General features: G+C 51.7%; 1 protein-coding gene across 1 annotated transcript in view; it reads left to right on the top strand.

The window, feature by feature from the left end:
- PLEKHG3 (pleckstrin homology and RhoGEF domain containing G3) overlaps nt 1–13,021 on the top strand; it is a 94,263-nt gene that overhangs the window by 56,372 nt on the left and 24,870 nt on the right. The window contains exons 3-4 of the mRNA XM_075613353.1: nt 4,318–4,769; nt 7,059–7,159. Of these exons, the coding sequence (XP_075469468.1) occupies nt 4,318–4,769; nt 7,059–7,159 (553 nt within the window). The remainder of the gene's footprint in view (nt 1–4,317; nt 4,770–7,058; nt 7,160–13,021) is intronic.

Genomic DNA, 13,021 nt, shown 5'->3' on the forward strand with positions numbered 1-13,021 from the left:
AGTAAATACCCAGGACGGTTATACCCCCGGGGGGGGGGGGGGGGGGCGGTGGAGGATTTCATAATCCCGTCCTAAAGCCGTTACCTAGGAACGGTCTCTCGGAGACGGGAGATTATCGCCGGATAGTGACACTTTGTAACTTCCCCATTGTCTGACATGCAGTCATTTGGGAGATAATGAGCAAACACGTGAATATTCAGCAACGCGCAAGTCTGGGAGTTGCTAAAAATATGAGTTTCTGTGTTGCTGTATGAGGCTGACACAGAAACGTGATCGTCTGAGCAAAAATATGAATGTAGAAGTTTTGTCAATGAAAAGTAGGCGTCTGCTAGCCAGCCATGCGTATATGTATGTATATATTGTAATATATATATGTTCTGGCTTATAACCATACCCCCATCGTTACATACTCCTTGCGCAGTACGTGGGGCCGGCCGCTCTGATATTAAGTGTCCGTTTCTGTCCTTGAAGGGAATTGAACGCAGTGCGCAGTTATATGGCTCTGCTCACGGGGTTAATGCTGAGGGAAGGGTATCTGTGCAGTAAAGGCTGAGTAATGGGGGTTGGGTATCTGAGCATTACAGACACTTTCCTTATAGTCTGTCAAGGTTGGGGGAGGAAGCATACATTTCTCACGTGTGTGTGTGTGTGTTTTAGGCCTGCATGGGTACGTGTGTGAGGCCTGCATGGGTACATGTGTGAGGCCTGCATGGGTACGTGTGTGTGTGTGACATGCCTGCATGGGTACGTGTGTGAGGCCTGCATGGGTACATGTGTGAGGCCTACATGGGTACGTGTGTGTGTGTGACAGGCCTGCATGGGTACGTGTGTGAGGCCTGCATGGGTACGTGTGTGTGTGACAGGCCTGCATGGGTACGTGTGTGAGGCCTGCATGGGTACGTGTGTGTGTGTGTGTGTGACAAGCGTGTGTGTGTGTGTATCAGGCCTGCATGGGTATGTTTGTGTGTGTGTGTGACAGTCCTGCATGGGTATGTTTGTGTGTGTGTGTGTGTGTGTGACAGTCCTGCATGGGTATGTTTGTGTGTGTGACAGTCCTGCGTGTGTGTGTGTGTGTGTGTGTGTGTGTGTGTGTGTGTGTGTGTGTGTGTGTGTGTGTGTGTGTGTGTGTGTGTGTGTTTGTGTCAGGCCTGCATGGGTACGTATGTGTGACAGGCCTGCATGGATACGTGTGTGTGGCAGGCCTGCATGGGTACGTGTGTGTGTGTGTTTTAGACCTGCATTGGTGTGTGTGTGTGTGTGACAGGCCTGCATGGGGATGTGTATGTGTGACAGGGCAGCATGATTATGTTTGTGTGTGACAGGCCTGCATGGATACGTGTGTGTGTGACAGGCCTGCATGGATACGTGTGTGTGTGACAGGCCTGCATGGGTAAGTTTGTGTGTGACAGGCCTGCATGGGTACGTGTGTGTGTGTGTGTGTGTGTGTGTGTGTGTGTGTGTGTGTGTGTGTGACAGGCCTGCATGGGTACGTGTGTGACAGGCCTGCATGGGTATGTTTGTGTGTGACAGGCCTGCATGGGGACGTGTGTGTGTCAGGCCTGCATTGGTGTGTGTGTGTGTGTCTGCGACCTGCCCTTCCCCGTTATCTCTTAGCCTACAGAGCTTTCACTGCAGCCAGGGATTCTGGGAAATGACATGCAAATGAGCACACAGTGCCACCATTGGATTCTTATCCATTTTGACACGGACCCCTATAAGCTTATGCCTGCCGCATTACACAGCTTTCCAGACTCTCGGGCATAACATCTCGCGCGTCGCGCTGGACAATTAGAAGCAGCAACATTGAGGATTGGAGGGGCCGATTCCTCTCCGTATTGGATGGGTATTTAAATGTCCATGAGAGGACACCGGTAAATATCTTGGGGTCCCTGGAACTAAACATAACGCCGTTTAAACTCCGGAGGACCCCGCGGTCCCAATCCTGCAAAGAAATCCATACCTAAACTGGGGGGGGGGGCGGAAGGGGCGCGTTGCTGCTTTAAGAGAGATGGTGGGACCAGTAGCGGGATGCAGGTGTGAGATGTGGCGGAAGTTAACCCTTTCACTGCCAGAGGGTACTGGCATCTTAAGGAGTTAAAAGGATGACCTAAAACAAGAAGGCAGATCTCTGCTGGGTGTGATAATTACTCCAGCAGCAGCGAGAATGTGTGCGTATAAATAGTGCTCTTTTAGGAAGTCAAAAGTAAAGTAAAAAGCCAAAAACAGATCTTGTTCATGGTAGATAATCCGCAGCAGAGTGATTTCAGGGGTTAATAAATCCGTGCAGGAGCTGTGGCAGGCGATTAACAAACCGGTGTCTGTTGCAAACATCGGACTATTCTGGGTGATGAGGTGTCGGCGCTCTCTGGCAGGGAAGGGGTTAATAGGGGGTGCAGCGTATGACCGAATCATGGGACAGACACTGCAATTCCCACAGGCTGCTGCTTTGTACACAAGGGAGAGGTTGCCCCGTGGTGGTGAGAGAAAGATGGGGGGAGGGAGGGTGAGAGAGAGAGAAAGATGGGGGGAGGGGAGGGTGAGAGAGAGAAAGATGGGGGGAGGGTGAGAGAGAGAAAGATGGGGGGAGGGTGAGAGAGAGAAAGATGGGGGGGGGGGGTGAGAGAGAGAAAGATGGGGGGAGGGTGAGAGAGAGAAAGAGGGGGGAGAGAGGTGTGTCATTTAGAGGTAGATACAGGGCGCACACTGAGGAAAAGTGTGTGTGTGTGTGTGTGTGTGTGTGTGTGTGTGTGTGTGTGTGTGTGTGTGTGTGTGTGTGTGTGTGTGTGTGTGTGTGTGTGTGTGTACAGGGTTTTTACATGTAGGCCTGATTCACTTATGAGTGACCCCATTGGAGAGAAGGATTCAAATGTCTGTGAGAACAGACCGTTTGTAGGGAGCGAGCAAGATGTTTTTTAGCGTATGGGGTACAATTGATGTGTATAAGTGGGGGATCCCCGGAAGTCTATTGGGGCATCTGATGTGAGTGAGGGGAATCCCCTTTACTGGACTGTGTGTGTGTGTGTGTTATTGAGGGAGTAATTCCTGCAGCTATGCTAATTCACACTTTGTTGGCCTCCTGTAATCCCTGGGATAAAAATAATTGTACTGTGACCTGTATCTTGATTGCTGCTAAAGTTAAATAATTTATGTATAGATTTTTGTGTCTATATTTGTATAAAATTGTTCATACTGAACACGGAGCACATGAAATATGTAACTGGGGATGCAAATCCCAAAATATGCAAATAGCTCAGCACAAAATCAGCACCCGCCTGGGATTTAATGTCACATAAACCAATCCCAGGGTCATTTCATATGGAAGAAAAAATAACACACACACCACACCACACCACACACAGCTCACCACACACAGCTCACCACACACCACACACACTGTGATCATGGCACGTCCTGTTCTTACTGCTCTTGATCTCGGCCCCAGGATACGCACGGGAACATTTCTCGCCCTGTACCTGTCTGAACGGGGCTCTGAATTCCATCCGACGCCTCGTGTCATTTCCTGGCAGGAAAGACGAGTGTCCGTCCCCTTCCACCAGGCGACACCTCGGGATGCCTGGGCAAGACCTGCCACAAAAGATTGAATGTGAATAAGAGCTGGGTATTCGCATGTGTTTAAGCCAGGTGTGAAGCTCCGCTTTGTACAGGTCTTATAACCTCTGGGACCTGACTAATGGATCAGCTCGTTTGGAAGTGAATCTTTCCTCCCCCTCCCCCCTGGGTCTCTGTATAAGGAGGGGGTGGGTGGTTGTCAAGTGTGCCCAACCTGTAACCCAGGGGGGCTCAACTCTAGTCCTCAAGCCCCCACCCGCCCCCTCCCCCCCCCAAAACAGGTCAGGTTTTCAGGATATCCCGGCTTCAGCACAGGTGGCTCAGTCTTCAACTAAGCCTCTGATTGAACCACCTGTGCTGAAGCAGGGATATCCTGACAACCTGACCTGTTGGGTAGGGGGCTTGAGGACTGGAGTTGAGCCCCTCTGGTCTATCCCACCCTTTCCCTTTGAGAGCAGAAAGGAGAGGAGGGGGTGTGCCTGTGCAAACTCTTGCTAAACGCACAGTGATATTGCACAATAGGGAGCGGCCACAAGAAATCACACCGCTGGCCTCACTTCAACAAATCTTTTAGGTGTCTGGCTTTTGTAAAACAAAAATGACTGTCGCCCAAATGTTAGGTGTCATGGCACTGAAAGGGTTACCCGTCACTGTGGCACCTTTTTAAAGGCAATCCTTTTGTTGGTGATCTAGGAGGGATTGTCCCGTTTTTCTTAAATGTTTGTCTATTTTCATTTTTTTTCCCAGAATCCCCCAGGCTCTCCGCCGCCTCTTCCGACAGCAATGACAAGCTGCCCAGCGCAGTCTTTTACTGCCCAGAGATTTACGACTCCGAGCGCCCCGTGAGCGTCATTTCCACGGCCTCCTCCGGCTCCCAGCGTGGCGGCCACGACCTCCATGAGAATATCGGCGACGAGTCGGCGATCGGCTTTGCGGGTCCCGACATGGCGCTGATGTCGGCCGCGGCGGGGAACTTCCAGGCGGTGTACAGGGACGTGCAGAGCGGGCTGAAGGGCGGCCACGCCAACCACAACAACAACCACGGCGGCCTGAACAAGCGCAGCCGCCTTGGCTCCCGCTCCCTCTCCCCCTTTGGAGTCAAGGTCGTCACCCACAAACTGAGCTACGTGGAGCGCGTGGTGGTGGAGATCATCGAGACGGAGCGGATGTACGTGCAGGATTTGCGCAGCATCGTGGAGGTGAGCGCGACGCCATTACACCCTCTCCCTGTCATTCGGCGTCCTGGTCACGTCACTTTTGCGCCGGTGTGACACCGCATTGTCTGGGAGGTCGTCCGATACCAGGGTTTCTTTAAGGCCTACTCAGGAGCACAAGGACCAAGATAACGGAAATACCAGCGGATGGGTCAAAGTGTTGCCTGTTGATCTAGAACAGCAGTGGCCAACTCTAGTCCTGAAGGGCCACCAAAAGGTCAGGATATCCCTGCTTCAGCTCAGTCTTCAGCTGGGCCACCTGTGCTGAAGCAGGGATATCCTTAAAGCCTGACCTGTTGGTGGCCCTTGAGGACTAGAGTTGGCCACTCCTGTTCTAGAAAAACGACGGGAAGGAAATGTAACTGTTACATAGTTACATAGTAGATGAGGTTGAAAAAAGACGTAGGTCTTACGTATGCTTAGCATAGGTTGAACTTGATGGACCTACGTCTTTTTTCAACCTCATCTACTATGTAACTATGTAACTTCTGGGAGCACATGGAGTTATGGGCTCCGTTCAATCCCAGTATCTTAATTTTTTTCACCCTGGTCTCACACTTTGTATTGTGAATTTTTATTTTGGTAAAATATACGTATTCCAACATATTGTGACGAGGACTAGTTTTCAAAAACAAACGAAGAAATCGTATTCTCCCCTAATGTGATTTATCCATCTCTGCAGCTACAGTACCTTGTGATTTATAAATGAGTTGCCGACCACTAATAAAAGCCTAATAAGAGCAGGCCCTCCCCTATATCTCTCACTGTGCCGGGATCGGGCTTCCAGGCTGGTAGTAGAGACACCCTTACTAGGCCTTCGTCCCAGGGCTCCATCTCCATGCAGATTAACCGCTCGCAGTTGCGTGCGAGGAAGGAATTTTTATTTGTGTGCGGACGAGGGGAAAACCAGTTCCAAGTTGCAGAATGTTTCACTTCGGGACGTTCCAGTTTCAGGGACAAGGTTCTGTGTGGGGTTTTTTTTTTAATTCTTTCATTTTTAGCAACATTTCAGTGTTTTCATTCTTACCCAGCAAATACAAATCCCACTTGTGAGCACATTCGCACGTCTCAAGACAGGTCCACACGCTTGCCGTTCCCCATTATCTCTTGGCATGCAATGTTTCCACTGCAGCCAGGGATTCTGGGTAATGGCATGTAAATGAGCCCACAGTGAGCCCCTTTCCTTGGCCTTTTTTGTCTCTTATTCGTCGTCCTGTGAAGCCGTCTTCCCTGCCCTGGAGAAGATGGGCGCCCTGTGCGTGAGGAAGGAGCGGATCCCGTCTCCAGCACGGGAATAAGGGCCGGTGTGTCTGAAACCCCTCATTCTGAGCGATATTAACGGCGCCCTTCTAATGACTGTATCCCAAATACCTGCTACAAATTGCATTGACTTTTTCAATCCTGGTCACAAATCGCACAATATAAAATGATCCCGGAGTTTTATAGTCTGGAGAAATATCTGCGGGGTCGCGCCGGTTTTCCTGCCGCAGGTGTAACCGAAGACCCTTTTAGAGCCTGGGCTTTTACATATTTAGGATCTACTTCTGGCTTTCCATCTTCGGTTATGGACCTAGAAGTGCAGCGCTCCCAAATGGTGGCTAATATGTATTCATCCAACTTCTCAGGCTCTAAAAATGGGCGGCTGTGTTGGGCCGAAACAGAATAAATAGGAACCGCTTGTCCACTATTTTGGAGCACTGCTCTTTGCACTTGAAACTGATGAAATCCCATAGAAATTAACACCTGCAAGGATCTAACTTTTTCTAAGTGCACACATACCCCTATTTATTGCAGGTATGGACCAACATGAGTTCTTCATAGATGCAATTATAGTTTGTACAGAGCTTTCCAGACCTCTCAGATCTTTTCTTCACATTTAGGGTGCTTTCCAAACCTCACAGGTCTCTTCTTCACATGTACAGAGCTTTCAAAGCCTCACAGGTCTCTTCTTCACGTGGACAGAGCTTTCCAAGCCTCACAGGTCTTTTCTTCACATTTAGGGAGCTTTCCAAACCTCAGAGGTCTCTTCTTCACATGTACAGAGCTTTCCAAGCCTCACAGGTCTCTTCTTCACGTGGACAGAGCTTTCCAACCCTCACAGGTCCCTTCTTCATGTGTACAGAGCTTTCCGAACCTCACAGGTCTCTTCTTCACATGCACAGCGCTTTCCAAACCTCAGAGGTCTCTTCTTCACGTGTACAGAGCTTTCTAGACCTCCGTAACCTGCTTACTGTTAAGTGACACCTGACATGGCTGTGTTTTGTATTTCTTTAGGATTATCTGGGGGGGATTATAGACAAGCTGGAGCTGCCCATGAGGCCTGAACAGGTCAGCGATCTCTTCGGAAACATTGAGGATATTTATGAACTGAACAGGTGAGAATATATATCTGTGTATCCCCTGTAACCCTGTGGGGTAACCTCTCCTTTTCTGGTCTCCATGTGAGCTTCTTGTTTAGGATTTCTGTTGTTTCCCACAAGACACTTTTTAAGAAGTGGCCGATTTTTATACTCGCTGCCTGTTGGCAGCCATTTTTGTCTATCCCTGAGCAGATTTGTGGGTGGGCAAAGACGTGTTTTATAGATGTAACCCCTTTGGGCACCATTGCAGGCCCTCTGGTGCGTGAGATTAAAGATGATTTGCTTTGTAATAATGACATCCAATCACTTGATTTATTAGTGGGTGTCATAAAGACCCTTTAAATCCCGGGGACACGGCTCAAATCCCGGTGTCGGCTCCTTGTGACCTCGGACCAGACCCTTTATCTCCCTGTGCCTCAGGCACCAAAAATAGGCCGCGAGCTCCGGGACTCGCTGTGTGTGCACCGCTGCGTACACAGAGCGTCCTCTTCTGAGACACGGGCTGTTCTCTAACTCACAAAGTGTGGCCGGGAGGCAGCACCTTGTTAATTTCTTTTATAGCAACCTCTTTGTTAACGAGCGAGACTAATAAAAGATTCCGTCGTCTTTATTAGGGGGAATTAGTGATTAAATGTCCTCTTCACATCAAAGATCATACATACATACATACATACATACATACATACATACATACGCACACTCGCATACATACATACATACGCACACTCGCATACATACATACATACATACGCACACTCGCATGCATACATACATACGCACACTCGCATACATACATACATACATACATACGCACACTCGCATGCATACATACATACATACATACATACATACATACATACATACATACGCACACTCGCATACATACATACATACGCACACTCGCATACATACATACATACGCACACTCGCATACATACATACATACATACATACGCACACTCGCATGCATACATACATACATACATACATACGCACACTCGCATGCATACATACATGCATACATACATACATACGCACACTCGCATACATACGTACATACATACATACATAGATACATACACACTCGCATACTCGCATACGTACATACATACGCACACTCGCATACATACGTACATACATACATACATAGATACATACACACTCGCATACTCGCATACGTACATACATACGCACACTCGCATACGTACATACATACGCACACTCGCATACGTACATACATACATACATACGCACACTCGCATACATACATACGCACACTCGCATACGTACATACATACGCACACTCGCATACATACATACATACATACATACATATGCACACTCGCATACGTACATACATACGCACACTCGCATACGTACATACATACGCACACTCGCATACGTACATACATACGCACACTCGCATACGTACATACATACGCACACTCGCATACGTACATACATACGCACACTCGCATACGTACATACATACGCACACTCGCATACATACGTACATACATACGCACACTCGCATACATACGTACATACATACGCATACGTACATACATACATACGCACACTCGCATACGTACATACATACGCACACTCGCATACGTACATACATACATACGCACACTCGCATACGTACATACATACGCACACTCTCATACGTGCATACGTACACACATACGCACACTCGCATACGTACATACATACATACGCACACTCGCATACATACATACATACGCACACTCGCATACGTACATACATACGCACTCGCATACGTACGTACATACATACATACGCACACTCGCATACGTACGTACATACATACGCACACTCGCATACATACATACATACTCACACTTGCATTCGTACATACATATATACATACGCACACTCGCATACATACATACATACTCACACTCGCATACGTACATACATATATACATACGCACACTCGCATACATACATACGCACACTCGCATGCGTACATACATACACTCGCATACATACATATGCACACTCGCATACATGCATACATACGCACACTTGCATACGTATATACATACATACATACGCACACTCGCATACATACGCACACTCGCATACATACATACATACGCACACTCGCATACATACATACATACATACGCACACTCGCATACATACATACGCACACTCGCATACATACATACATACATACGCATACTCGCATACGTACATACATACGCACACTCGCATGCGTACATACATACACTCGCATACATACATACGCACACTCACATACATGCATACATACATATGCACACTCGCATACGTACATACATACGCACACTCGCATGCGTACATACATACGCACACTCGCATACATACATACGCACACTCGCATACATGCATACATACATACGCACACTCGCATACGTACATACATACGCACACTCGCATACGTACATACATACGCACACTCGCATACGTATACACTCGCATACATACATACGCACACTCACATGCGTACATACATACATACACTCGCATACATACATACGCACACTCGCATACGTACATACATACGCACACTCGCATACGTACATACATACGCACACTCGCATACGTACGTACATACATACGCACACTCGCATACGTACATACTAACACTCGCATGCATACATACATACACTCGCATACATACATACGCACACTTGCATGCGTGCGTACATACATACATACACTCGCATACATACATACGCACACTCGCATGCATACGTACATACATACGCACACTCGCATACGTGCATATGTACATACATACGCACACTCGCATACGTACATACATACGCACACTTGCATACATACATACGCACACTCGCATACGTACATACATACGCACACTCGCATACGTACATACGCACACTCGCATACGTACATACATACATGCGCACACTCGCATACGTACATACATACGCATACTCTGATACGTACATACATACATACACACACTCGCATGCGTACATACATACACTCACATACATACATTCGCACACTCGCATGCGTACATACACTCGCATACATACATACGCACACTCGCATACGTACATACATACTTACGCACACTCGCATACGTACATACATACATTCGCACACTCGCATACATACATACATACGCACACTCGCATTCGTACATACATACGCACACTCGCATTCGTACATACATACGCACACTCGCATACGTACATACATACGCACACTCGCATACGTACATACATACATCCGCACACTCGCATACGCACATACATACATACGCACACTCGCATACGTACACTCGCATACGTACATACATACATACGCACACTCGCATACGTACATACATACGCACACTCGCATACGTACATACATACGCACACTCGCATACGTACATACATACGCACACTCGCATACGTACATACATACGCACACTCGCATACGTACATACATACGCACACTCGCATACGTACATACATACGCACACTCGCATACGTACATACATACGCACACTCACATACGTACATACATATGCACACTCGCATACGTACATGAATACATACTCGCATACATACATACACTTGCGTATGTACTCGCATGCATACACTCACATACTCAAACACACTCGCTTACATACACACGCACGCGCGCTCTCGTACACACGCGCGCTCTTGTACGTACGCATGCACTCGTACGCACGCACTCTCGTACGGCAGCCTCCTGCGTGCGGCATCGCACGGCGTGTACATCTCGGCCCCCAGCCTCCTGCGTGCGGTATCGCACGGCGTGTACATCTCGGCCCCCAGCCTCCTGCGTGCGGCATCGCACGGCGTGTACATCTCGGCCCCCAGCCTCCTGCGTGCGGCATCGCACGGCGTGTACATCTCGGCCCCCAGCCTCCTGCGTGCGGCATCGCACGGCGTGTACATCTCGGTCCCCAGCCTCCTGCGTGCGGCATCGCACGGCGTGTACATCTCGGCCCCCAGCCTCCTGCGTGCGGCATCGCACGGCGTGTACATCTCGGCCCCCAGCCTCCTGCGTGCGGCATCGCACGGCGTGTACATCTCGGCCCCCAGCCTCCTGCGTGCGGCATCGCACGGCGTGTACATCTCGGCCCCCAGCCTCCTGCGTGCGGCATCGCACGGCGTGTACATCTCGGCCCCCAGCCTCCTGCGTGCGGCATCGCACGGCGTGTACATCTCGGCCCCCAGCCTCCTGCGTGCGGCATCGCACGGCGTGTACATCTCGGCCCTCGGTCTCCTGCGTGCGGCATCGCACGGCGTGTACATCTCGGCCCCCAGCCTCCTGCGTGCGGCATCGCACGGAGTGTACATCTCGGCCCCCAGCCTCCTGCGTGCGGCATCGCAAGGCGTGTACATCTCGGCCCCCAGCCTCCTGCGTGCGGCATCGCACGGCGTGTACATCTCGGCCCCCAGCCTCCTGCGTGCGGCATCGCACGGCGTGTACATCTCGGCCCCCAGCCTCCTGCGTGCGGCATCGCACGGCGTGTACATCTCGGCCCCCAGCCTCCTGCGTGCGGCATCGCACGGCGTGTACATCTCGGCCCCCAGCCTCCTGCGTGCGGCATCGCACGGCGTGTACATCTCGGCCCCCAGCCTCCTGCGTGCGGCATCGCACGGCGTGTACATCTCGGCCCCCAGCCTCCTGCGTGCGGCATCGCACGGCGTGTACATCTCGGCCCCCAGCCTCCTGCGTGCGGCATCGCACGGCGTGTACATCTCGGCCCCCAGCCTCCTGCGTGCGGCATCGCACGGCGTGTACATCTCGGCCCCCAGCCTCCTGCGTGCGGCATCGCACGGCGTGTACATCTCGGCCCCCAGCCTCCTGCGTGCGGCATCGCACGGCGTGTACATCTCGGCCCCCAGCCTCCTGCGTGCGGTATCGCACGGCGTGTACATCTCGGCCCCCGGCCTCCTGCGTGCGGCATCGCACGGCGTGTACATCTCGGCCCCCGGCCTCCTGCGTGCGGCATCGCACGGCGTGTACATCTCGGCCCCCAGCCTCCTGCGTGCGGCATCGCACGGCGTGTACATCTCGGCCCCCGGCCTCCTGCGTGCGGCATCGCACGGCGTGTACATCTCGGCCCCCGGTCTCCTGCGTGTGGCATCGCACGGCGTGTACATCTCGGCCCCCAGCCTCCTGCGTGCGGCATCGCACGGCGTGTACATCTCGGCCCCCAGCCTCCTGCGTGCGGCATCGCACGGCGTGTACATCTCGGCCCCCAGCCTCCTGCGTGCGGCATCGCACGGCGTGTACATCTCGGCCCCCAGCCTCCTGCGTGCGGCATCGCACGGCGTGTACATCTCGGCCCCCAGCCTCCTGCGTGCGGCATCGCACGGCGTGTACATCTCGGCCCCCAGCCTCCTGCGTGCGGCATCGCACGGCGTGTACATCTCGGCCCCCAGCCTCCTGCGTGCGGCATCGCACGGCGTGTACATCTCGGCCCCCAGCCTCCTGCGTGCGGCATCGCACGGCGTGTACATCTCGGCCCCCGGCCTCCTGCGTGCGGCATCGCACGGCGTGTACATCTCGGCCCCCAGCCTCCTGCGTGCGGTATCGCACGGCGTGTACATCTCGGCCCCCAGCCTCCTGCGTGCGGCATCGCACGGCGTGTACATCTCGGCCCCCAGCCTCCTGCGTGCGGCATCGCACGGCGTGTACATCTCGGCCCCCAGCCTCCTGCGTGCGGTATCGCACGGCGTGTACATCTCGGCCCCCAGCCTCCTGCGTGCGGCATCGCACGGAGTGTACATCTCGGCCCCCAGCCTCCTGCGTGCGGCATCGCACGGCGTGTACATCTCGGCCCCCAGCCTCCTGCGTGCGGCATCGCACGGA

This window comes from Ascaphus truei, chromosome 9 (assembly GCF_040206685.1).
Source record: "Ascaphus truei isolate aAscTru1 chromosome 9, aAscTru1.hap1, whole genome shotgun sequence".
NCBI classification, from domain to species: domain Eukaryota; kingdom Metazoa; phylum Chordata; class Amphibia; order Anura; family Ascaphidae; genus Ascaphus; species Ascaphus truei.